The sequence below is a fragment of the Coenobita brevimanus genome, chromosome 100 (assembly GCF_032717465.1).
Source record: "Coenobita brevimanus isolate Jiangsu-jjx chromosome 100, ASM3271746v2, whole genome shotgun sequence".
Classification (NCBI taxonomy): Eukaryota; Metazoa; Arthropoda; class Malacostraca; order Decapoda; family Coenobitidae; genus Coenobita; species Coenobita brevimanus.
In genome coordinates this window covers 61,664,132-61,690,047 of record NC_137053.1, presented here as the reverse complement: position 1 = coordinate 61,690,047, position 25,916 = coordinate 61,664,132, and the positions used below count along the sequence as shown (strand labels likewise).

General features: G+C 39.3%; 1 protein-coding gene across 1 annotated transcript; it reads left to right on the top strand.

The window, feature by feature from the left end:
* Window positions 1-505: 505 nt before the first annotated feature.
* On the top strand, window positions 506-25,234 carry LOC145414680 (ATP-dependent DNA helicase RecQ-like). Its single transcript, XM_080284197.1, has 18 exons — window positions 506-697; window positions 4,410-4,556; window positions 6,826-6,966; window positions 7,616-7,733; window positions 7,988-8,099; window positions 8,636-8,743; window positions 9,757-9,953; window positions 11,058-11,143; window positions 12,075-12,262; window positions 13,836-14,015; window positions 15,213-15,324; window positions 16,812-16,953; window positions 18,812-18,959; window positions 19,537-19,647; window positions 20,161-20,305; window positions 21,204-21,345; window positions 22,401-22,561; window positions 24,385-25,234. Exons 1-18 carry the CDS (start codon window positions 506-508, stop codon window positions 25,036-25,038), a joined length of 3,084 nt encoding a protein of 1,027 aa, XP_080140323.1. The 3' UTR covers window positions 25,039-25,234.
* Window positions 25,235-25,916: the final 682 nt, after the last annotated feature.

The window sequence follows — 25,916 nt, the reverse complement described above, 5'->3', positions numbered from 1 at the left end:
GGCAGCAAGAAATGTGGACTGCCAAGTTGCTGAGACATTTTTGAGACTTACCGTGCAGTAATATCATACTACCAGTAATTTGCTCATAATTTGTATTCTGAATTGGTTTTGGTGTTTATGCAGAAATCTAATACTGGATAACAGCATCTACCATTTATGTTGCAATTATGGTAAAATTGTACTTTAATACAACCACAAAATTTCAGATGTACAACATACTGGTATTCTTCAAGTGTTTTATGAATGACTCTGACCCTCATCTTGGCCATAGTGGATTAAACAGTATATATTGGTGATTAACCTAACATCAGCAAATTGACAGACAAAATATATTATTTGTGACATACTGATTGATTAACAGCAAAGAATTGAAAGACCTATCTCAGTCCTGTGTTTGGGTTTTACTGTAGTCATTGGTCACATGATTTTTGATGCAGTGACTGGAAGCAGTAAAGCATGAACAGGTATGATGAAATATATTGCTCTCCTACAGATTCATGTAAACATGGCAGCCGCTACAGATGAGGAAGAAATAGCAGGGGCAATGGAAGCCCTGAATGAAGAGATTTTTATGGAGGATATGGCAGATGCATTTGAAGACAATGTGCGGGATACTGTTGAAATTCCAGAGGATGAGATGGACATCCTTATGTTGAAGTGTGATGCAGAAACAGATTCCACAGTAACTGACAGGAAGGTAAGAAACTGAATTCTTGTAACTTAAAAATAGCACCATAATTCTGTATTGCTGGAACACATCAACAAAGTTCGAGCTTCTCAGGGCTTTATTAGGTTTACAGGAGCAACATAACTTACTGTTTGGAGGTATGGACAATTAACTGTCTCTGAAATATTATATATTAATTCATTTATATTTTTACCGTAAACCATCTATTCCATTCCTGTTCTCTGCTTGAAGTGATCATCTTAAAAGCTTTTCTTAATTGCATAATGTTATTCCGCAGCATATTCTAGCAACTTGTTTTTCCTTGAAGATGATCCTGACCGATATCCATACAGTACCATAACTTTTGTGCTGTTTAAGCATGATTTCAGATTATTCAGTATAACAATACTGTTGCTACTCAGATGAACTTTAAAGAACTGCTTGTTTGTTTTCAGCTGTTTAATAGATTGTTTAACCCCTAAAGCGCAGGGTTGTTTTGGCTCGACTTGCATGTCCCGCGGGGTTAATCACGCTCCGACAGACTCTCTAAAAATATTTGCCAAAAATCAGTTATTAGTCCTAGAATATTAAAATTACATTTGCATATGGCACATACCTTCAGCTTTCTCCTGGGATGTTTGTTGAGCCTTCGTCGAGTACCGTAGGACTTGTGGAGACCTTTGAAGTTGGGTAACGAAGTCTCCACTTTACACTTGTGGTAATAATATTACACGTAATATTATTACCACAACCTGATATTATCACTAGAAACACTATTCTATGATTTTCAAGTAGTTTGGAATCCATACTCCAAAAAAAAACCACTGTGAAAACAATGAAAATTACGAGCGCATATGACCTTCCCACTTACACTCGTTCGCCGCTGGTATTCTGTCATTTATTATTCATAAAAACACTCACACTTTATATTTCTATTACTATATAACACTTATATATATCTGCAGTCTTTATCCATAAGTTTCCTTCAGTAATAGTAGTTTATTGTCACTGTAGGCACTCAATTTCTCTTTCAGTAAAATACTTAGCATTCCCTTTCTCGTCCTGTATACTAACGTTGAGAGCGAATCTGTCACTTTCACTCTCACTTTCATAACTCATAGTATTCATACATGCTAGAGTGAAACTTTCACTTTCATTACTTCTAGTATATTTACTCGTATTCTTATACACTTATGCACTGTCGCTTGCAGTAGCTTATAAAACTATTTTCCACTGTTCACTTATATTTACAGTCATTGCTTTCACTTGCTGTTTACACATTATTTACATTTCCACTCGCACTGTTTTAGTCACCAGAAAGATCGTAGTCACTGTCCATCATTTTCATTGATAAATTAGCCAGTTCACTTTCCACAGGAGTCACTTAGCCCTTTGCACACGAGGTTAGTAGGGGTAGAGGTAACAGGGCCCTTTGCATGGGGCTAAAAAGCGGTGGAATTGGTCAGGCGCGAATCCGACGTGGTTTCACCTTGAAAGACGACAGTAAACTGAATGCTGTGGGCGTAGGGGCAGTGAAAGGCTGCCAATGTCAGCATGCAGCAGCATCTACTAATATATACACTATGAAATGATTGGCAGGATATCTAGACAATACATAATAAATTAGGTAGTTCCAGGTGAATGTAAATATCACTTAGGCTTCTCCCTTCCTTTCTTATATATATTTTTATTACAAGAATAGATTATACGGGGAAATAAACAGGGAAAATTAGCGAACGAGTGCACGTGAGGTGTTGTCAGGTGATAATTAGCCAATTCCAGGTGTATGGCACTATCACTTACCTTATTTCTTTTTTGTATATATTATTTTGTATAAGAATAAGGCATAGGGCTTATTTCAATGGATGAAATCAGTGGAAAATTCCGGGGAAGATTTGCTTAGCACAGCGCGGCCTTCCCGGCCGTGCTGTGCTAAGAGGACAGGGTAATGGAGGGGAGGTAAGGAGGGGAGTCAAGAACATGGAGAAATGGCAAAATTGTCAACAATGGATGGGAGTACAGATGAGATTAGGAGTGCTGACTAGTGTTGGACATCGGCAGTACTGATAGATGATACTGGACATCGGCAGTACTGATAGATGATACAAGCCACCACTTGAAAGCCCGGGCAAATTCAAAATAACACTGAATCACAAAAGTGACGCCCCGCGGTATGACCCCTTGCTCTCAAGCGTCACGAAAGTGATGCCCCGCAGTTAAGGGGTTAATGAAATACAAGTACAGTAATGTATGATTTTTTTAGCCATCCATTTGGAATTCTGAAGATGTTCTATAGACAAAATTATATCTGCTTTTCATGTTTGATGTACCTCCCCCCCCTTTTTTTTTTTTTTTTTTTTTTTTTTTTTTTTTTTTTTAAATGATGTCTGGTACTGTATCGTTTTCTTGTAGCTACCACCAGATAATTCTGTTATGCTAAATGTAGGAGACTTCTCACATAGTGGAAGGTGGTGCAATTAAAAATGCATCAGAAAGGTATTCATTTAAGCAAATTTATAAAACAGAGATATTATAGTTGCCAGTTTTAATAAGGTAAATAAAACTAACTGTATTTCCCTCTAATTATGTAATTTAACCAGCCCTTGTAGCTCTTGGCTCAGGAAATAATGGAACTTCTTTAAGAGAGAACCTTAAGTACTGTACATTAGTGTGACAGAGGCAGAGGCTGTCATGTAAATATAAAAGTTAAAGTATAGAGAATAGAGCATAAGAACCCTGGTTTTGTTGTCTTTTCATATACTGCAGTAAGAGAATTGTTCATAATCCAAAATCTGACTGTCAGCCAGAGGATGTAATTTGTACCCAGGTCATGCAAACTTCAGATGCTTTTATTCCACTTAGGAGAGACTTTTCAAGCTGGAGGGCTTTGGTTTAGCTTCCATTAACCCTTGCAATAAGAGAGGCATTCTGGTAACTACAGTATTAAGCCCACAGAATATGTTATCTGATGCAAGAGATTAAACAGTATGATTGATATGGAAAATACAGATACCAGTATCCCTTATTCAGCAGTGTTACCTTTAGTGGTATTTTTGTTTGATGTCTCTTTTATCAAATATTTTCTTTCTTTTTTTTCTTTATCCTTTTTTGGATAGTGATGTCTACGTTTTGCTTTAATGATGCTGCCAAGAGGCAAAAGCATGGTAATGAATATTTTTTGTGGTGTAAGATAAAAAAGAAGTGAGCAGTGTGGATAGAATTGCAGCATTGTCCAGAGTAAGTATAATTGCTGCTTTACTTGGTAAATCTTTAGTCATATTGAGGTGCCTTTTTTTTCATTGTTTTATGGTTGTTGGTGAATAACCTTCCAGATGCTGCATGGCGTAACTAGGTTAGTACCATGGCTCAACACCTCTTGGGGTCTGCCCTTACATTTGTCTTTGGCATCTCTGGACCCTACCCCAGCCCATTCTGGGGTTGGGAAAGGAAGTCTGGATGATGATTATCACATTCATCTGCAATAGCTTTTACTGTATTGGCAGCAGCTTGTGGCATTTTAGATGAATATGAATATTATTTGTATGGTTTTTGATGGGTTAGGTAAAAGTTTCTATTCCTCAGAGGGCAAACTTTGGTACCCCCAGCAGCTTATACTCATTGAACCCATTATAGCATGTTTCCATAATGTTACGGTTTGGATTAACACAGCTCCATTAAGTGAGGGATGCCTGTGGATGTGGAAGGATGCCTTGTTTGTAATATCTGTCATATATTATTGCAGGAAGAAGCACCTTTAAATGTGGATGAGGATGTGCTGCCCAGCGGAGTACCACCACCGAGTAAGGATCACCTTCAGGTCCTCCAGAAAGCCTTTGGGCATGTTGGTTTTAGACCCATGCAATGGAAGATAATACATGCGGTCCTACAGGTGGGTTATAGTCATTCATGCTATGACGTAAAGTATGACACTAAAATGATTTACAAATAGTCCTCATTAAACATTAGGATTATGCACCAAAATATTGCAAATTATTTCATGTTATTGGTATATTAAATTGGGGGATTGTGCAGATCAGATGTAGCTTTAGGTAGTTGTTCAGAGTTACTGTGGGCTTCATTGCACAGAACATAAGATAGGGTTATTTAAAACAAGGATTTACATTATAGTTACTGTAGATTATGGTATATGATATACTTCTTCATCTTACAGTAATATGCTGAAAGCATTTTTTATATACAGAGTTGCACTTCTATCAAAATTTGAACCTCAGTCCTGACAAGCATTCACGTTTGCAGAACAAGTTTGTAAAGATCCTGTTATTAGCTTGCAATATAGCATCATTTGCAGCATCAGCTTTGAGATGCACGATTTTCACAGGTGGTCTTGGTACATTTGTCCTGTAGCTAAATATTAAAGGATGACTGTATACAATAATTCTGATAAGAGAGTTTGTAAATTATGTAAGACCCTTGCTTTTTTAATCCTTAGCATAAGGAACTAATACACATCTGTCTTCAAAATACTGGGGATACACTTTCCACACCATCCACTCACTCAATGTAGTGCTGCTCTCGGGTGTCTGCTCTGTCCTCTCCTCCATCCGTCATTCCTTCCATCTTCTTCTGTCTTTCTTTCCTTCATTCTTTTCTCGTCCTTCTGCCTACGGGTGACTTTACACTCCCACTTCTGTCTTTCATTCCTTCATTCTTTCTTCTTCCTTCTGCCTATGGGTGACTCTACACTGAGTGACAAGCCAAATGGTTTCCTGTACACCAGGAAGCTATTTACTATGCTGGGTGGTAACCATATAACCAAATTTTGGCACCTGGTGGTTTAGTGGGTAATTATTGTGCTCCAATTGGATCAAGCCAGTGAAGGTTTATATCCAAGGGGTGGTTGGTGTTTATTGCTCACGTAATGCCACTCAGGGATGAGTGAGGCTGGTCACTCTCATCTTAAATGTCGGGACCAACTGCCTAGCCCCGGGCTTCTATGCTCCTCGTGGGGCAATGTGGGATTGGATGATGGATGGATGGATGGACAAGAGCCACAATAACAGTTGGAAGTTGCGTGGCAGATGGTGTTTGGTGCCACAAATGAATGCATTTCTGTGTACAAAATGATAGAGAAATACTCCTATTAACCTAAAATCATAAATCTGTGTTATATCTTCTCAATTGGATTGTCCAGTACCCAGAAAATGAGCAAATATTGAGAAGAATACTGATAACATTCACCAGCTTCCTGCCACACTTTTGAGATGTGCTCAGATAGGCGAGCCATGATCGTGGCCAGGAGACCTGAAAGGGTTAACCCTTTGGCTGTGTTTAGTATTCCAGAAATGTCGATCGGTAGACTGCATTGTATATTCCGGAAGAGCTGCATGAAATGTGAAATTTTGGGTCATTTTTCGCACCAACTGCATGGCTATGTTTGATGAATGGGTGCCAAATCGTCAGTGTGGTGTGTAAACTCTGTGTGACTAAGATGTTATGTTTGGTTGGGTATAAGTGGGTCAGACAACAATTTTTTTAAAACCAGTTTTCCCACACCACGGACATAGGAAATGTTAAGGGCTGCCGTAGCCTGGGGGTTAATTATGCTGTTTTTAGTTTGACTCCTTTGCTCAGATTTCATTTTATTGTATTCCTACTATCTCCAGCTTACATTATTCAACTTGTGAGAGAGAGAGATTAGCTGAAGAGGTTAGAAATAGTCTTCATCAATTCCCTCACTACCAGAGAACTTCCCTGATATGAACAAAATTATCTGTTAGAGGCAAGAATAAACTAAGGTTCAAAAATATCTTTGATGCAAGAGGTTAATGATGCTCAGAAGATTAGTAACAGAATATTATCCGAAAAGGGTAGGGATGGCTCTGTAGCATTATCTATCTATCTAACTTTAGCCAGACCTCTTAATTCTGTATGGAGTGGCCACTAATAAATCACCTCCATGCCGCCCTGTCCCCTGCCATTTCGCTGCTCTCCTCCCAACTTATACCCCCTCTCTCTAATACCCCTAGACTTCATCCCTCCATCTCATCCATGGTTTGTAGCAGTAGCAGTGTTTTATGGCAAGAGTTTGTTAACATGAATTTTTTCTACAGGGTAAAGATAATTCTGTGATGGTGGCATTGGTTATGAGAATCTGTATTTATTTATTATTAATCGGTATTCATTCATTTGTTTTCAAGGGCAAAGATAATTCGGTAGTGATGTCGACTGGGTACGGCAAGAGTCTGTGCTACCAGTTTCCAGCGGTGTACACTGGAGGAGTGGCGGTGGTCGTGTCTCCCCTTATATCCCTCATGCAGGATCAGGTTCTTGCTCTTAAGGTCAGTTTCAACCCCTTCAGAGTTATGATGTAATTTTTAGGGGTTGTATTAGGCAGTAAATGGATGGCTACTGTCAACCCTGGGAGGCGCTGTCATGAGAATGAAATGTCAATACAAGCTTGGCACCATAACTGACCACACAGTCATCACGCAGGCTGGAAACATTTGCTCACTAGAGTCAGATTCCAAGATTAAACTCATGTCATTGTTGCAGTTCTTATTACTTGTCTCAGATTTCCTGTTTCTCTAATTTTCCACCAACTGTTGGGAAATAATATGATGGTTTTGGCACATGGTTTAGCTTTCAGTTCTTATAAGTTTTTTGTTGGACCCTTGAGCCTCAGTATGGGGATTTCTTTACGAGGAAGCATGGTGTCTGTGGATTGACTGATTGAAAAATCTCGAAAATGCTTACCTTAAGTGAGTAGATCATGAGCTGTCAGTGTAGCATGTTCAGCTAAATACAGTATATATAGCAACAATGCACAAGCTGTAGCTGTTACTAATACATAAAGACAGTGGCATGGATATATATTTTATACTCCATTACCAGGTACTAAATATTGCACAATGGTATTTTATCTTACCAAGAATAACAGTGCAGTGATTCTCTCGTGCTTATGTTTTTTTGTTCCTCTTTACTTTTCAGGCATCAAATATTGAGGCATGTTTTCTTGGGAGTGCATTGCTGAACAAAATTGAGGTGTATTCTGATATGCACGAAGGACGATATAGACTTGTGTATGTAACACCAGAGTTTGCCTATGGTGAGTTGTAATTGAAGGTGCATTGTACTGTAGTGTAAGGAATTATACTGTATACAGAATAGGTAGTAGCATAAAAAAACTACTACAAGTCTGTAATTTCTGTAGCACAGCTTCATGACTAGTGCTGTTTGTATGTTAATCTCTTGTCATAATTCAGTATTCAAGAGGGAGAGATATTTTTAGGCAAGGGTAAAGTGAGAAGAATTATTCTTTAATGTGATCTGCCTTAACTGTGCATTATTTGTGATTTGCAGCCTGTTTTGATGTTCTAAGTGAGCTACATGCTAAGGTGGGAATCACCTTGTTTGCTGTTGATGAAGCGCATTGTTTAAGTCAGTGGGGTCATGACTTCAGGACTTCTTACAGGTAATTATTTTGAGTTCCCTGCATGGTCTTATAAATCCTATTTTACCTTGCCACATCACTTCAGTATCATCGTCATATTTGTTCAGTTAGTCTCATTTTATCACATCATCATCATCATATCCCAATGTATTCCTCTCTACCCCCTATTCCCACATCTGAGGATTACCAGGCTGTGCAGTATAAGTGGGTGGTGTAGTTGGCATATCTGTAGACTGGTACATGCTACCTGAAGTTTGTGTATTGGGGGAGGGGGGGGGGCAGAACTGGTATATCTCAGTGCAGAACATTAAAGAGTATAGTAACTGTACCACTGTATCCCCAGGGATAGCATTGTGGTTAATGGGTGTTGACTTTATTTAGACAAGAAAAGTTCCAACAGCCATAATGTTTATGTTAGCTTGATGGTATAAATATTGCAGATTGCTATTGTTGAATATTTTTGTTCATAGAACTCGTCATGGAGTTAGTCTAATGCTTCATTTTTGCTATATGCTTTGCTGTTTTATAGTTAACTGAAACTTGAATTTACAACCTAGGCAACTTGGATGCTTGAGAGAGGGGTTTCCAAGGGTTCCCATCATGGCCCTAACGGCCACTGCTACCCAGCCAGTCTTAAACGACATATGCAGCCTGCTCGATTTGAAGTAAGTGCCAGTGCTATTCACCAAAAACTTTTACTGTGTGTTGTTTTATACAGCTTGTTATTGTCAGAAATTGTAAGGTACAATAGAAACTAAGTAAATAAATATATTGCATTGTGTTGTAGGTACTGCTGAGTAAAGTCCATAGAGTGGACATTCTGGCAAATCAATTGTATATTCTTGCTATGTGTCAAGAGAAAAGATTGTTGTTAAAACATTTTATTAGGGTTGAAATTTTGCTCTTATTATAGTGAGTGTTATGCTTTTTGTTTTTTGCAATTTGCCCTCTAACATGTAAGTGCAAGAGTTTGTTTTTTATTAAGTACTTTAACACCTTGAATCCATCCATCCATCCATCATCCAATCCTGTGTCGCCCCATGAGGAGTGTAGGAGCTTGGGGCTAGGCAAGGTGGTCCTGACATTTAAAGTGGGAGTGACCAGCCTCACTCATCCCTGAGTGGCATTACATGGGCAATAAACCCCAACCATCCCTTGGATATAAACCTTCATAGGCTCAATCCGATTAGAACGCCTTAATTACTCACTAAATCACCAGGGACCGTAATTTGGTTATATGGTTACCACCCAGCATAGCAAATGGTTTCATAGTGTACAGGAAACCACTTGGCATGTCACTCAGTGTAGAATCACCCTTAGGCAGAAGGAAGAGGAAAGAAAGACACAAGAGGGAGTGTAAAGTCACCTGTAGGCAGAAGAAAAAGGAAAGAATGAAGGAAAGAAGAGAGGAAAGGGCAGACACCCAAAGCAGCACTACATCAAGGGAGCCATATGATATTTTTTTTTCTGCATCAAAAATATCTAATGCAATTTTGGGAACCCTTCTCTTAGTGAAGGAAATCAGTGAGGCCTTGGGTGAACCTACCTATCCAGCTCAGAAACTCTCCCGAAGTTGAATAAGATTGTTTGGTGGTGGTAAGAATGAAATTTAAACATTCATCATTGGATTCAAGAGATAAGGAAGGTTCGTTATAATCTGTATGTTTACTTACTTCAGATCACCAGTAGTGACCATCACCAGCTTTGATCGGCCGAATCTCTACCTTGAAGTAAGAGTAAAGGTAAAAGACATCTCATCTGACATTCTCCCTCTCATGGAGAAAGATGCAAGAGGGAAGTATAGTGCTTGTGGCCCTACTATTATATACTGCCCAACAAAGAAGATCACAAAACAAGTGGCTGAAGCTTTGAATCGTAAGTACAGGAAATCTCTTTTTATTAGTCAGGAGTGGTTTTCAAAATATTATAGCTTTTGCATACAGCTGGTACAGGGTCTTATGAGGTAAGAGAATCCAGGAAATTAGCCTTATAGGTACCATACTGTTACAATGAAAATTTAATAGTCAGGCAAAATTACTGCAGTTTACTCAATGGACCTAATAGCAAAATAGGTGATTTGTAGAATGTCATTGTATCCACGTGTTGATAAAGTTATGATTGACTTTCATTAATTATTTGTTATAGCAGATTGGTTTTATTTGAATGTAATCCTTGAGTGAAAGGTGAATGTAATGTTTGTACATTAAATCCTCATTTTAAGTTGCCTTTTTTATATTCTCTTTGCATATTAAATCCTCAGTAAAATCACTGAGAGATTGCCTGTTTAAAGTTCCAGTCATGCATCATTTCCCCATAAGTTACCTACCATTTTATTCTAGTTCCACTTGAGAGATAGCCTACAGTCTTATTCCACACATAGCGTGACATTCATCTATCTAACAGTCAGTCAGATGACTGTTTAGTTACGAATGGGTTCCAAACCTTGTCATATACTTCTTAACACAAAATTTATCCAGCCAGCTCAGTCCCTTGTCAGTTCCCTTGCCTTGTTAACTTCCATACCTCTCATTCTCACACACTCCTTTACCATGTCTTTCCTCCTCCTTCCTGACCCCTTGTGTCTCTTCCCATCGTCAAACTGTCTAGGAGCCAGGATTCCTATGACTTACCACTTGTGAATGAATGCATGGTCCTTTTCACTGTCCACGCTGTTGATAAATCTCCCATTTCTGTTTTATTTTGTGGGTGGGTGGTCCTATACCCTACCTCACCCCTGTCTTTTTATTTTTATTTTTTTTTGGGGGGGGCCTATACACCACCTCACCCTTATCTTTTTTTTAGGTGGGAGTAGGTAAAATGGTGAAAATTTTTCCTCTTTGGGGGCTTTCTGTTTTCCTTGTTTTCAGCACCCAGCTTCACTCATCGTCAGGTGAGAAAGAAGGTCAGAATGATGAGCTTAATGATGGTGTAAGATTGTAAGTGTTGAGTGTTGCTGATGTCTATTAATTTCTTTTCCAGTAAATGACATAAAGTGTGAAGTATATCATGCAGGACTCACACCAAAAAAGCGCAAGGAGGCACATGAAAATTTTGTTTATGATAAGGTAAGTATGGTAAAATAATTGAGAAATTTTAAAATAGTTGGAGTAAATTTCTGCTTTGTAATTTATAACCCTTTGAGTTGAGAAGAGCCCTCTCAACCTTGTCAGTCAAATGATGTAGGTTTTATTTATTGATTATTATTGCAAGTATTAGTATTGTGATTGTTGTTATTTATTTAGCTATTTTTACATTCCATATGATTTTATTAATTTTTGTTGTGTAATTTTAAAGTGAAAAGGTTACATACAACCTTCATTAATCCCTTTACTACCAGAGGCTCTCCTGTGCTAAATAAATTCATCTGATAGTAGCAAGATGAAACTGCAAATGAGAGTCATCACGTTGAAATGGTGACTCTGGTCTAGTGCAGATTCCAATGTCTGCTTCCAGGATAAGAATATAAAAGATCATGAAGGATGAGGAGTAAGGAAGTTATCATCTTTTATCATCATCTTGACCTTTTTGCTCAGCTAAACATGAGGTTAGCTGTAGTAGTAGTAATAGCAACAGCAATAGTAGTTGTATTTGCAGCTCCAGGTTCATCTGAATGTGAACCCAGTAGACTGCAGGCTTAAGTTGCCCAACTCCTTCAGTTCACCATCTCCTTTTCAGTGCATAAGGAGGGAGGAGGTGGGGCATTTGCATAATCAGGTAGCAGAGACATCCAGTTTTGTCAGTGCCACCCCACAAAGGCACCATAAATGTCTTGGAATGAATTGCTTAGCCCTGGGCCCTTCATGCTCCTGATGGGGCGATAAAGGATTGAATGATAGAATAGTCTTATCAAGATTAATTAATACTCTAATGAATTTTCAACTGGAGTGAATTTTCTTGCATTAGTTATTTTAATTTTCAGGAGGAGTGAATTTTCTAGCATTAGTGATTTGAATTTTTACCTGGTGTAAATTTTCTAGCATTAGTGATTTACAACAGGTTAACATTATTGTGGCCACCATTGCCTTCGGGATGGGTATCAACAAGCCGGATGTGCGACGAGTGATTCACTACGGTGCCCCCAGCAGCCCTGAGTCCTACTACCAGGAGATTGGTCGTGCAGGGAGAGATGGCCTTCCCTCAGTCTGCACGGTTCTCTATGCCCCATCAGATTTTAATGTGCTGAAGTGAGTGGTTATTCTTCAGTATTTTGCACAAATGTATAGTCCTCTTACTTTTACTTGGGTGCGGAAAGTGAAAAATGTGAACATCGAAGGTAGGGCTGTGAGAGGCAGATCGAAAAATACCAGGGACAAGGTCATAGAGTGTGACCTCAGAGATAAGGGAATGAGTATGGAGACTGCCAGAGATCAAGCAGGGTGGAGAACCTTTATAAACAATACAGTTTGGCTTAAATTTTTTATCATTTTACAGCTTATTTTATGTAGTTCAGTTGCGGAACAAGACAGTACTATCTCTCTACATCCTTTCCGTAGCACTTCTTCTTGACCAGCATCATAATCTGGTCCTAATCTTTTGTTACAACTCATTGTTCAAAACGAAGAGATAACAATTCTTGGCCAAGTTAGAGTAAAAGGACTGTAGTGTCAGTGTCCCATCAATTTTAAAGTGCACAAGTGGCTGGTTATTCTCCCTCATTCAGCAGTGTTCTCTTGGTTCTTTTCCCTCATTCACCAGTGTTCTCTTGGTTCTTCTCCCTCATTCTGCAGTGTTCTCTTGGTTCTTCTCCCTCATTCTGCAGTGTTCTTTTGGTTCTTCTCCCTCATTCTGCACAAGTTTCTATGCCTCTTCTGATTTTAAGGTGCACAAGCAAGTGATTATATAGCATAAAGCGTCATTAATACGTACCCACCGTAACTACTCATTTTTCACTCTAAGTCAAGGATATGTTTTTTATATTACAGCTTTTTTTATACAGTTGGTGCTGGAAGTTGTGGTAAACTGGCAAATCAGCTTTATTAGGAGCATTATCCCTTGAATGAGCATATAATTAGTATTACCTGTGGATTTAAGAGCAGAAAGAATGTAAGAATGTATAAGTGACACAGCAAGAATTTACGTATGTACATTTAATTGCTCTGCGCTCTTAGAAAGTTAACTCAGAACACAAGTCCATTAAGTCCAAACCGTTCCTTTTAAGAAGATTTCTGTGATGTGAAGGGGAGTATTTGTAAGTTTGAAGCTTGAAAGACTTTAAAATACAGTACAGTACTCTGTCAGAGAGAGGTTTATTGTGCATGGTCTAGCCTTGTGGAGTGAATAGAGAAAGAGAGATTGGCTAAGGGAGCGTATGACATGTGATTGAGATGGAGGGAGGATGAGAAGGGGAGAGGGAAGCAGAGGATGAGATGGGGTGGATAAGTATGTGAATAAGAGTGGATTGTGATGGAGAAACGCATGCTGAATGGTGGAGTACAGAGTGAGGTGGAAATGGAATTAAGATGTGGTTGTGGAGAGTATTGTGCATTTGTCATTTTCCGGCCTGAAATAACATAACCCTCAGTAGTTAGACAGGCATATGGTTAGTCTGTAGTTAAACTCATGGTGAGGCAACTTGCCCCGAGACATGTTTCTGGTTCATAATTCAGGGGCTAAAAGCATAGAAAAAGAAATTCAAGTTAAGAACGACTTTGTAATTAATCAGTGGGAAGTTTAAGTAAAGAATTAGTATTAATTCATCGGCAGCTGAATATTGAAACAACTTCAAATGAGAAGTCTGTTATGAATATTGCATTGCAGATTCTTCGTGAGTCAAGTCATCTCCGAGGAGTACCAGAAGCATCGCAGGGCAATGTTGTACAAGATTGAGCAGTACCTGGAGCTGAAGACCTGCCGTCGCGAATTCATCATCTCACATTTCACATCGGAGGTTCCTTCCAGGACATCTCAGGAGAGCTGCTGTGATGTTTGTGCCCGCAGGTGACTGCTGGTTGTTTATGTCTGCCCTGGAGGAGTGTCACATGACTAATTTGTGTGGTGGCAGCTTCTCCCTGGCATTTCTGTCTTGGTAACGTTTAAAGAAATACAATCACATGGGTCTTTGTAGTTGCAAAGAATATTCGCCAAAGACACTGCATGTGTGTCACTGCCTTTACCCATAAATGAGGGGCTATGCGATGGAAGGGGCTCACAGACCACTGGCCGGAATATGTGTTTTTGTTGGATAACACTGTTTTCACCCATACTTTATCATGTGGCCTTTAATGAGAACACCATTTGCCACTGGAAGTATGGTTGAAAATCCTTAAAAAACTTTCCCTCATCCACCCAGCTGTGGTGGAGGTATAAGGGCAGAGGAGTGTGCCTTGGCTGTGTGTGCCTGTGCGTGTGTGTGTGTTAGTTGCGGTCAGTGAGAACAAGCTGGGCCGTGAGCCTCGCTTACTGATTGGCTGGCTGAATGTGGCAGTATGTTTGATGGGAGTTTTTGCTGTGCCATTCATCAGTCCCTTCTGTAGTGCTCTGTTTGTAGCACGCAAAAAGGAATTCTCGCTGTTTTACAGCCATCTTTTGCAACTTTTACAGAGTTTCGTGTGTGATTACTGGGGTAACAATGTCCTGTTGTGCTGATGATAATGATGAAAGGGAGTGGAAAATTGGATTGATTGTAGCTCCCCCCCCTTTTTTTTTTTTTTTTTTTTTTTTTTTTTTTTTTTTTTTTTTTTTTTTTTTTAAAGGCCTACGTATATGACCTTTTCTGGGGGGCCATAGCATATTCATATTGTTTAAAGGTGAATATACAAATTATCAAAAAATTATCGCACAGGAGGGGTACAATGATATCCTAAATTGTCAGTAGCATTTGTGATGTTCAGAGGTACTTAATCTATCATTGTCTGAATGTGCATTTGATAACAGTACTGACTAGCAAATATCAAGCAAGTGATATCTTTGGCATCATCATGAAATCAAATTTATTAAAATGAGGTAGAATCATCAAGGATTATGCAATACTCATCTGCTGTGGTGTTGAATTATTTCATGCAAATTGTGCACCAGTACTTTTCTGATCGATTGTACATGTGTTTGTCTCTTTTTTTAATAGATCAGACCTCCATACCAAGAAATTATTGTTAATTGTATGTTCAGTCAGTTTCACGGTATTTAACTATTTCATAGATTGACTGGTGCAGCATCAATGAAAGGCTTGTCAAGAGTGAAGTCAGCCCTTGATGCTGAGGGAAGGTATGACTTCACTACAGATGCCATCAAACTCATTAAAACAGCAAAGGTAGGCCAAGTATTTATAAGTTCACCAGTTGTTGTTGCGTGCATTGCCATATAGCTCTCCTGTGTCTTAATATGATCAGTATGTTATCTAGATATATAGAGATCTTATAGGGTGTAAAAATTTATTTGTCCTTCCATCATCCAATCCTGTTATTGCCCCATTTAGAGCATAGAGGCTTTGGGCAGGGATACTTAGTCCAGAGATTTAAGGTAAAGAGTGGGCCGTTCACTCCCCCTGAGCAGCATTATATAAGCAGTATACCCATGTGGGCACCAGTTGGAGTCCCTCAACTGTTAAACAACCAGGTGCCTATATGTTGGCAAGATTACACGAAACTTTTTGATGCAGAGCCACTTGAAGCTGCCATGACATAAGGAAGTGGAGGGCCATGGAAAACTAGAGTGCAAGTGGTGATGTAATGGTAAAAATTGGAATACTGCTTTTAATATATTTTTATTTGCAAAAGATTTTCGTGCCTGTTTACAAAGAAGCTGAACTCTATAGACTAATTCAGAGGTTAGCAGATATCTGTAACCAACATTCTGAAACTGAAAAGTAAATAAGAGAAAGGAGGTAATTGTGGAGAGAGGAGATATCGTAAGACATATGTAATTTTAGGGGTGAATGAAGAAACACTGGAAATTGTGGAAGATTTTTGTGCAAAGCAGTGGTTAAAATAATAATTAGTGCACAAAGGAATGTGGACCCAGACATGGTGTCAGTGGTTGAATGTAGAGCTCTAAGAATTGGGTTACTGTAGATATTGGTGAAACATAAGAAGTTATGAAATACAGTGAAAAGGCAGCCCTTTTGTGTTCTAGAAGGAGAGATGAGAAGAATACATTGGTGAAAGAACATGAAAAGGAAGACAAGTATTGGGGAGAGTAAGAGAGGTACAGTATGTGAGGATAAAGTAACCCAGAGGCATTTCTGTGTCATGGGGTTCCCAGGAGGGATGGAGACGGAGATGATGATGATGATGATGATGAGCAAAGAGAGTACATGAAACTGGCTATTAGAAATGCCCGAGTAAATCAGAAAACATGGATGAGTGGCACTGTACCATTGGAGTGGAAAAGGGTTGTGACTGTGTTCCCGTACATAACAAAGGTCACTGAAGTGAGTGCAAAATCAGTCAGAAATCAGATGTACTATCTTGTAGGTAAGATGTTTAGTAGAATAGTGATGAAGAATGCGAGAATGATATCAGTATGGCTGGTAATGTAGAGGATGGTTTCAGGTGTATTTCAGGATGTATTATTCATATATTTTTGCAGTAAGAATGCTTATGGGAGGACCTGCAAGATAAATATGGATCTGGAAAAAACAAATAATTACATCAGTAGAGAGGAATTACATTGAAATGTATGATGCAAAATGAAAACTGAATGCACTTTTTTAGGGTGCTGGGCTTGCCACAAGAATAGCATGTTACTGTCACCTTTTCATTTCGGGTCTGTCATGGAGTGTTTGGTATCATATTTCAGGGCTGTAGACAAATGTGTGGTCTTGGGTCCCTAGTACGGATCCTCCAAGGCTCCAACAGTCAGCAAGTGAAGCCACATTGGAAGCAGCTAGAGACATACAACACTGGGAAGGATCGCAATGAGTCCTACTGGAAAGCGCTATGTAAATATTTGCCTTCAGACTCATTCTTTATATTAGTGCAGGTTATACAAGCATCCGCTCTACCAGAATCTGATGATATGAGAGTGGGCAGTTTACACCCAAATTTGGTGATGCAAGCAAGGTCAGTTAACCTTACCCCATTTTTCCCATAAGTTATGTACTCTGCTAAATGAGTTTCACGCCCCCCCCCCCCATCTGATATACAAGTATCCGCTCTCCAAGCAGTCCGCTGCTATCACATCTCACTCATATACAGTACTGGAACCCACCTGCATATCGGTATATCTGTAGAGCAGTAGAGAAATTATTGTGTGATTATTAGACATCAGCTTTCAGTACACGTATAGGTAAGCTATTTCAATACTCAAGGTAACTCTAGTGCATGAAGTCCTTGTTATGTTGCCCCTTTTTATGTTCTTTTAGCTCTAAAGTATCCAGAACAGAAAAATTAACTAGCATATTTTTTTTTTTCCTACTTGTAAAGATGATTTGCCTGTTTCCCTAGTGTATAGTACCAGTTGTATAGACCTATTTGTAATGGGAACATTTATTTATTTATTTTTATATTCATCTATCTATCTATCTATTGCCAGACGCCTCAATCCCGTTTGGGGTGGCCACAAACAAATCGCCTCCAAGTCGCCCTGTCCCCCGCCATTTCACTACCCTGCTCCCAACTCACACCCCCCTCTCTCATATACCTCTCCACCCCATCCCTCCATCTCATCCTCGGTCTCCCCCTCCCTCTTCCACCCTCCACCTCACTCACATACACTCTCTTCGTCAGTCTTTCACCCTCCATCCTCTCCACATGGCCAAACCACCTCAGTGTGTTCCTCACAACGCTTCCTATCACATCCACATCAACACCACAACGCTCCTTTATATCCTCATTCGTCAGCCTGTCTCTCCACGTGACTCCACAAGCTCCTCTTAAATAACTCATTTCCACTGCTCTCACTCTTGACTTGTGTCCTTCCAACAACGTCCAAGCTTCACTTCCGTACGTTAGAGTTGGTATCACAATACTGTCATGTAGTAACTTTTTTACTTCCATGCTCACTTCCCTGTTTCTTATCACTGCTTTCAAGGAACCAGCAACCTTTCTTCCCTGCTGTACCCTTTCAAGCACTTCACCCTCCAAACCTCCATCCTTACTCATCACACTACCCAAATACTTAAACGTACTCACATTTTCCAATTCCTCACCATCCAACCTCGCTATACATTCACTGACTTCACCTCTCTCAAAGACCATCACTTTACTCTTCCCTACATTCACCTTTAGGTTCCGTTTCTTACACACTCTCTCAAACTCATCCACCAAGCCTTGCAGCTCCCCTTCATCTTCACTCAACAACACAGTATCATCTTTTTTATTTTATTTTATATATTTATTTATTAAAATAAGATTGACTCTACTGAATACGTTTATGTGAAGCTACAGAATGTGGTGAAAGTTTTTGGCGTATCGGATAGAGCCAGGATTCCATGGGCTTGAATGATGAGTGAATGGAGGTGTGACCCATTGGATTGGGCTGTCTGGACGTTGCTACTCCTCACCCTGCCCTAGGATGGGAAAGGAGGTCCGGATAATGGTGATGATGATGACGTATAATTATTAGGATGTGCTTGTATGTGGAAGATCATGCCTATGATGTGGAGTCAGGATTCTGGGGGCTTGAATGGTGAGTGAATGAATGTGTGACCCATTTTATTGGTCATGCTGTGATTTAGTTCTCTTTCTAAATATTTTTTCTTTTATATTCTCAACCATACCTCACCTTATATTTTGGGTGGAAGAAGAGGTTGGGATGATGATGATGGTGATGATTTATGTGTGTTTTGTTGTGTGCAGGTAAGATGTTAGTGTTTGCAGACTACCTGAAGGAGACGACATTGTCTGCTGGAGGTGGGAGGGGGAGAGGATACCAGTCCACAGGGGCCTTTACCTACAGTGCCATTGAGCTCACCAGGCGGGGACACCAGGCCCTAAGTGATCCAGGGTAAGAAGAGCCTCTCACCAGTTCTCCACACAAAGACCTTGAGAGTCAAAACTTAATCGGGTAGCCTCAGCACAGTTTTTATTTTGGGTGCCTTTTTATATTTGTGTATGCACTCTGGAGGGAAACCGGATGATAATATTGAAAAGTTTCATTTGTGGCAGGGTGTGTAACCGATGAAGAAAAAAATAAATGTTACAGTTGACAGTTATATTTTGAGTTATGGCAGGATGTGTAACAGTTATAAAAAAAAGTTACTACTGGCAGTTGTATTTTGAGTTGTGGCAGGATGTGTAACAGCAGTTAAAAAAAAAAAAAAAAAAAAATGTTATCGTTGGCAGTTGTATTTTGAGTTGTGGCAGGATGTGTAACAGTGGCGGGGGGAAAAATATTACATTTGGCAATTGTATCTTTCGCAGAAGTATTTGAGACATATTGATCATCACTAAGCTAATAGTACAACATAGTGTAATTAGTTGTATTAGCACTTTTGCATGCTTTCCATTGAATAAGTTAATAAAATGTAAGATATTGTATTTTGTAACCAGTTTTTTGTTATTTTTTTTATTTATTTTTATAGGTGCAAGATTGTCTTAGCACCAACAGATGTGATGCTGAATGAGTTGCGTTATGTCATCAAAAGAGTTCCTACAAAAAATGCAGATTCTTGGCGGAAGACTTTCAACTCCAGGTATGATACTTATTAAAACAAATATATGTATAACATGTCAACTGAAACTGGTGGATTATTAGACAGTAACTAAAAAACATACCCCTATTGAATCTGTGTTATACTTGACTCAGTATATGATAAATCATTATGTGATGGATTTTTTCAAATGCGTTCTCATTGTAAAATGAGGACATGCTGTAGTGTTTAATGAAACATGGCACATTCTAGGTGATGGAGTAAGTCAGATGCATAGATAGTTTAACCTCTGCAGTAAGAGGATGTCCTTTTTATTGTAGTCTTGCTGTCTTTTAATGATTTTATTCAGTTAAGGAGAGATTTTTTAGACTGGAGAGGTTGGACTCACTCTTTTATTGACCCATTCACTTCAGACACCTCCCTCCTCCAGCTCAATAAAGCAGCCTGGGAACAGCACAAATAAAATAAAGGTGATGGACTTTGGCAGGTGTAAATTTTTTGTACTTATACTGTTGTGATTTATATTCCTAACAGAGTTGCATTTTGTACTTGCAGTGACTTCATCAGAAAGCAGACTTCCCGAGTGCTGCCAAGACCTGCTGGTATAGTGGAATATGGCAGGAGACTACCCAGTGTAGAAGTGAAGAGTGAACAAGAAGAACCTGCCCAAGTCATAGATCCCAGAGAGGAAAAATTAAAGGTAGGTGCAGGAAGGCAAGGATCTGCTGTATCATTTATATATATATTGTGCTTATGGATAGATGTATAAACTTAGTTTTTATACTATTCGTCATCATCACCATCTGGACCTCCTTTCCCACCCAAGGGCAGGGTGAGGAGTAGCATCATCCAGACAGCCTAAGTTTGCCCAACTCAATGGGCCACATTTCGATTCACACATCATTCAAGCCCACGGAATCCTGGCTCCATCAGATAAGCCAAAAAAATTTTTGCCACATTCAGTAGCTATACCTAGCTGATAGAGTCAATCCAAACACTGTCACGTTAAAACAGGGTGCCAAATCCCTAGTTATGCGCATCTCTGCACAAAATTCATCCAGCCAGCTCAGTCTGTTGTCAGTCGCTTAGCCTCACCACCTTCCATAGCTCTTTTCCTCACACACTCATATCCCTCCACCTTCTTCTTGGCCTGCCTATTCTTGATAGATAATTTTACCCCATCCTGAGGTGGGAAAAGGCTCATAGTAACGATGATGATGATGGTGATGATGATAATTTGATAATATGGGGAAGAATAACAGGTGATGATGATGATAATTATTATTTTATTCATCCATCCATCCATCATCCAATCCTACATTGCCCCATGAGGAGCGTAGGAGCCCGGGGCTAGGCAGGTGGTCCTGACATTTACGATGAGAGTGACCAGCCTCACTCATCCCTGAGTGGCATTACGTGAGCAATAAACCCCAACCACCCCTTGGATATAAACTTTCACCGGCTCAATCCGATTGGAGCGCAATAATTACCCACTAAACCACCAGGCGCCATTTATTATTTTATTATTATTATTATTTTTATTATTATTATTATTATTGTTATTTTTATTATTATTATTATTATTATTTGCCTCACAGGTAGAGCTGTACAAGTCTTTGATTCAGCTACGAAATAACCTGGGAGAAGAAACCGGATTTATGCCTTACCTGGTGGCAACAAACAAAACCCTGCTGCTGCTCTCACAGGATCGACCCACCACACTGGATAGCCTCAGAAAAAGTTAGTTGATGTTGCCACACTTATATTATTGTAATGGTCATTCCTGTTCCCGTTTTTTAAATTTTGTATGTGTGTGTTATTCCATTGAAAAGAGCGATAAGAAATAGGGAAGTGAGCAAAGAAGTAAAAATCTTGCTGCGTGATAGTATTCTGATTTCCACTCTAACGTATGAAAACAAGGCTTGGACTTCTTTGGAAGGACACATGTCAAAAGTGAGAGCAGTGGAAATGAGCTACTTAAGTGGAGTTACATGGAGAAACAGACTGACAAATGAGTAAGTGGAGGAGTGTGGTTGTGTGGATGTGGGTATGATAGAAAATGTTGGGAGAAATGCACTGAATTGATCATGAGGTGAGGATGGAGAGTGAGAGACTAGCTGGGAGAGTGTATGTGAGTGAGGTGAAGGTGGGGGGGAAAGAGGGGAGGAGACTGAGGATGAAATGGGGGGATAGAGTGGAGAGGTATATGAGAGAGGGGGATGTAAGTTGGAGGGAGGGCAGTGAAATGGCAGGGAACAGGATGATGTGGAAGCGATTGGTTTGTGGCCATTCCATGTGGGATTAAGGCATCTGGCTATAGATAGATAGCATTAGTTCCTCTTTCACTGGCCATGCTGTTGATAGTTCTCCTATTTTCAACCTATGAAGCAATCTTCTTTGGAGTTATTTAAGAAACAAATAAAACTTTTCTCAGAAACTTTATGATTTTGTTGAAGATACTGTGATCGAGCATGTGGGGCATAATAGGGGCATCTGTTCTAATGCAGTAATGCTTATGTTACTGGTTATTTTGAGCTTTTTTTTTTTTTTTTTTTTTTTTTTTTTTGGAGAAACAAAAACTAAGCTATGGTATTATTATTAATATTATCACAGTATTATGTCTGTATAGTACCTTATCCTATTCATAGGTGAGAAGATCATGATGATGTTAATGACAATGATAAATTGTGTGTATGTGTGTGTGTTGTCAGAGAGAGAGAGAGAGCACTGATTGTATTATTATTATTGTTGTTTTTATTGTTGTTTAAGTTAAGCATGTGGTATTGTCTTTCCAGTTGAGGGGATGGTTGAAGCCAAAGTTCAGAAGTTTGGTCCAGCTTTGGTTGAGCACATTCGTTCATTTTGCATAAAGAATAACTTGAGTGGCGAAGGATTAGAAGAGGACACAAGCAAGATTAAAGCAGAGGAATTAGGCGAGGACTCAAGCATGGTTAAGGTAAGATTTATTCCCAGTTTCAGATGCATAAAGTCATCCATTTTAAGTTCCATGATTCTTGTCCTTTTTGTGGCTTATTTCCCATAGTTCAGTGGTACAACAAGACATCACTACAGTTCTACATCCTTTCCATAGTACTTCTTCTTGACTATCATCATAGCTCTTGTAATGCTGGTCTTAATAAAGATAATACAATGGCTCTATATCCTCTCCATCTACTGTACAGTACTTTTAATGTTTTATACACCTGCATACAATTATTCCTCAAAGCTGGGATAATGTTCTGAGCAGGGATGGGAATTTAGTGGAGGAAGTGTGAGAAAGGGTCTGTGCCGTGGGGAAGGAGGGATATTAGTACAACAATAGTAGTGACAAAGAATAAGGAGATGAACATGGAAGCAAAAAATGACTGTGACACCGCAGTACAGTAAACTCTTGCTTTACTGTACCCAGCTAGACCAAATATCATATTTAACCAACACCTTGAGGTCCTTGGACAAACCATCATTCATATCTGATACCATCTGTTGAATGAGAAAAACACACGGACCCACTGAACAACCCTGGCTCACCAAACTCTTTTTTTGTATTTAACGTATATATCCATTACGTGGGACGTATAATGCAGGTCTACCAGATCAAACCAGATCGCTTCCCCACACACGCGATGACTCAGAATGCAGTTACCAACATTGGCAGTGGTTTTTCCCATCCACTTGGGCAAGTCATGTAGAAGTGCTATGACAAGGATGTGAAATTATGGGTCAAGTTAGTGTGAATTAGATATAGTTTTCATTTTTAGTACCATAATGTGCTATTTTACTCATGTATTTGCAAATGAGGTAATCGGAGACCATTGTGGTGTTGATGTGTATATGCTGGAAAGTCTTAGGTGAAATACCATGAGATGGTGTGGCCATGTGGACTGAATGGAGAGTGAGAGATTGACTAGGTGAGTTTATGTGAGTGAAGTGTGGAGGGAAAAGGGGGGAGAAGGAGAGGAAGGATGATGTTTGGAACAAGATGAAGAGTGAGAGTACTGTGTGCTAGAGGGAGGGTTGCCTGATGACAGAGGACAGAGCACTGAGGTGGCAAGTTATTTATGATTTCCTCCCAGGAGGGAGAAGGGAGGATGCCAAGTCATCGCTTGAAGTTGCACCTGCTCTGCATGTGATGTTGCTCATGATTTTCTGTTCACAGAATCACATATCATTTGCACATATTGTTCTGGGAATTATTTCAAGATATTTCCTGCTTTTCCCACAGCATCAGCTGTTCCTAGTGGTCCACAAGTTTTTTTTTTTTTTTTTTTTTTTTTTTTTTTTTTTTTTTTAAATAAGAAGTAATGTCGTATACAGTTAAACTGCGGTTACCCTGTATAGGCATGTGCTGTTCTGCACACGGCAAACTCTCATCTTCATCACTGCATTGTGAATACAGTAAACTGTACCCAGAAGGGCTTGTGTATCAAGCTGTACTGTCTTTTTAGGAAGTATTATTGTACCATCAAATGCATTTACATGCATATTAGAGAGGATTTGTAGGTAATAAGAATAAAAACATTGAAATCAGTAGCTTCTGTGGTCAGTTTGGGCTATTCATGGAATTCAACATTCGCACCCCCATGAATATCAGGACCCGACTGCAAAGTTGTTTTAAAGTCTGAAATTAGTACAGTACAGTATTATTATTCTTTTTAACCCCCAGACACAAAGCAAAGGCATGTTTCATTTAAATCTTGTTTTTCACACAAACGATTGATTCAGAATTCACATTTTAGATTTAAGCATGAGCTGACTATTATCTTCCATTTTCATTTTTAGACACCTGAGGATGACAAAGTGACAGCAGACACTAGTAGTTCAAGCAGTGGTTTCATATCAGCAAAAAAGAAGTATCTCAGCCAGCATCGTATTGATAATCTTATGGGAGAAACACCTTCAGAAGTGCCTAAAGCCTGTAGTTCACCATACTTCTCAGGCCCAGAGCGTTTATCGGAAAGTAAGGCAGAAGTCAGTAGAAATGGAGAGAGAAGTGAGACTGAAACTCCCACAAAAGTGAAAGAAAATAATGTACAAGTTTCAAACTCTCTCAGCTTTGGTGGAGATGAGAAAATATTTGAACTTGCTTCAGAAAACTTAGAGCAAATAACAAACTTCACTTCAGATGTTGAGACACCAAAAGTGGATGTGAAGTCTGATAATGTGAATATTAAAGTTGATTCTCAGGACACTGATTTTGATCAAGAAGATTCACAAGAAGAAGTCAGGCCTTTGCGGTTGTCTTCGCTCAGTCGTTCTGGGAGTAAGAAACGAGGGGTGATATTCGACAGTGATTCTGAGGAGTCAGGCATCTCTGCGGATGACAAATATGAGCGCATACTTATGGAAAATAAGAAGAAACTCCAGGATACTGGTTGGATAAATGCCGGCAAAATGAAGAAAAAAGTGAAGAAAAATTCCTTATTTAAAATGTAGTCAGCTGTATTGTCCACAGTTACTGAAGGCAGCTCAGCAAGTACTGGTACAAATAGGGTAAGTTAAGTAAATGTAGTAAGACCCCTTTGTTCCAGTTACCTATTATTCTGACATTCTCTTTCTTTAGTTTTAAGGCATTCAGAGCCATATGTTACAAGATGAGTACCTTTACACATATGCTATGTATATGATAATTGCAATATTGTATTAACTATATACTGTGTAGGTGAAATAAAGAATATAACCTAATTTGCCACTTACTGAATCTGAGAATTACTGGTACTTTAGTTCTTTGAAGTAAGAGTGGCTGTGTATGGTCAGCAATGTCTTGTAACATGGTACTGATAATGTATTTTCACTGTCTGAGAGTCCATCCATCCATCATCCAATCCTACATTGCCCCATGAGGAGAGTAGGAGCCCGGGGCTAGGCAGTTGGTCCCGTCACTTAAGATGAGAGTGAACTGTTTGGGAAACATCAAGTTTATTTTCTAAGCACTCAGTTATTAGTCTAGCTTATTATCACACCATTCCATGTTTATTTCAGTACCTTTTCTTTTCAGTTCTTCCACTATAATGTCAGTCTGTCAGCTCAGTTATGGGTAAAATAAAGGGGTATTACTTTGTCATCAGAATGTTAGTGTCTTTAGTTTATGCATATTTTATCAGAATGAAAACTGTTACAATGGTTTGCATTCTCGTTTTTGTTTTCGTTTTTAAAGGCTCCAACATGCTTGCATGTGTCGGCCTTGGTCACCTAATGGCGGCTCTCCACGCTGCACGATCCATTGCAGCCTCCCTGTTCAGTCCCCTAACCCTAAGGTCACACTTAATGACCTCGTCCCATGTCTTTCTCGGTCTACCCCTCATAACCCCACC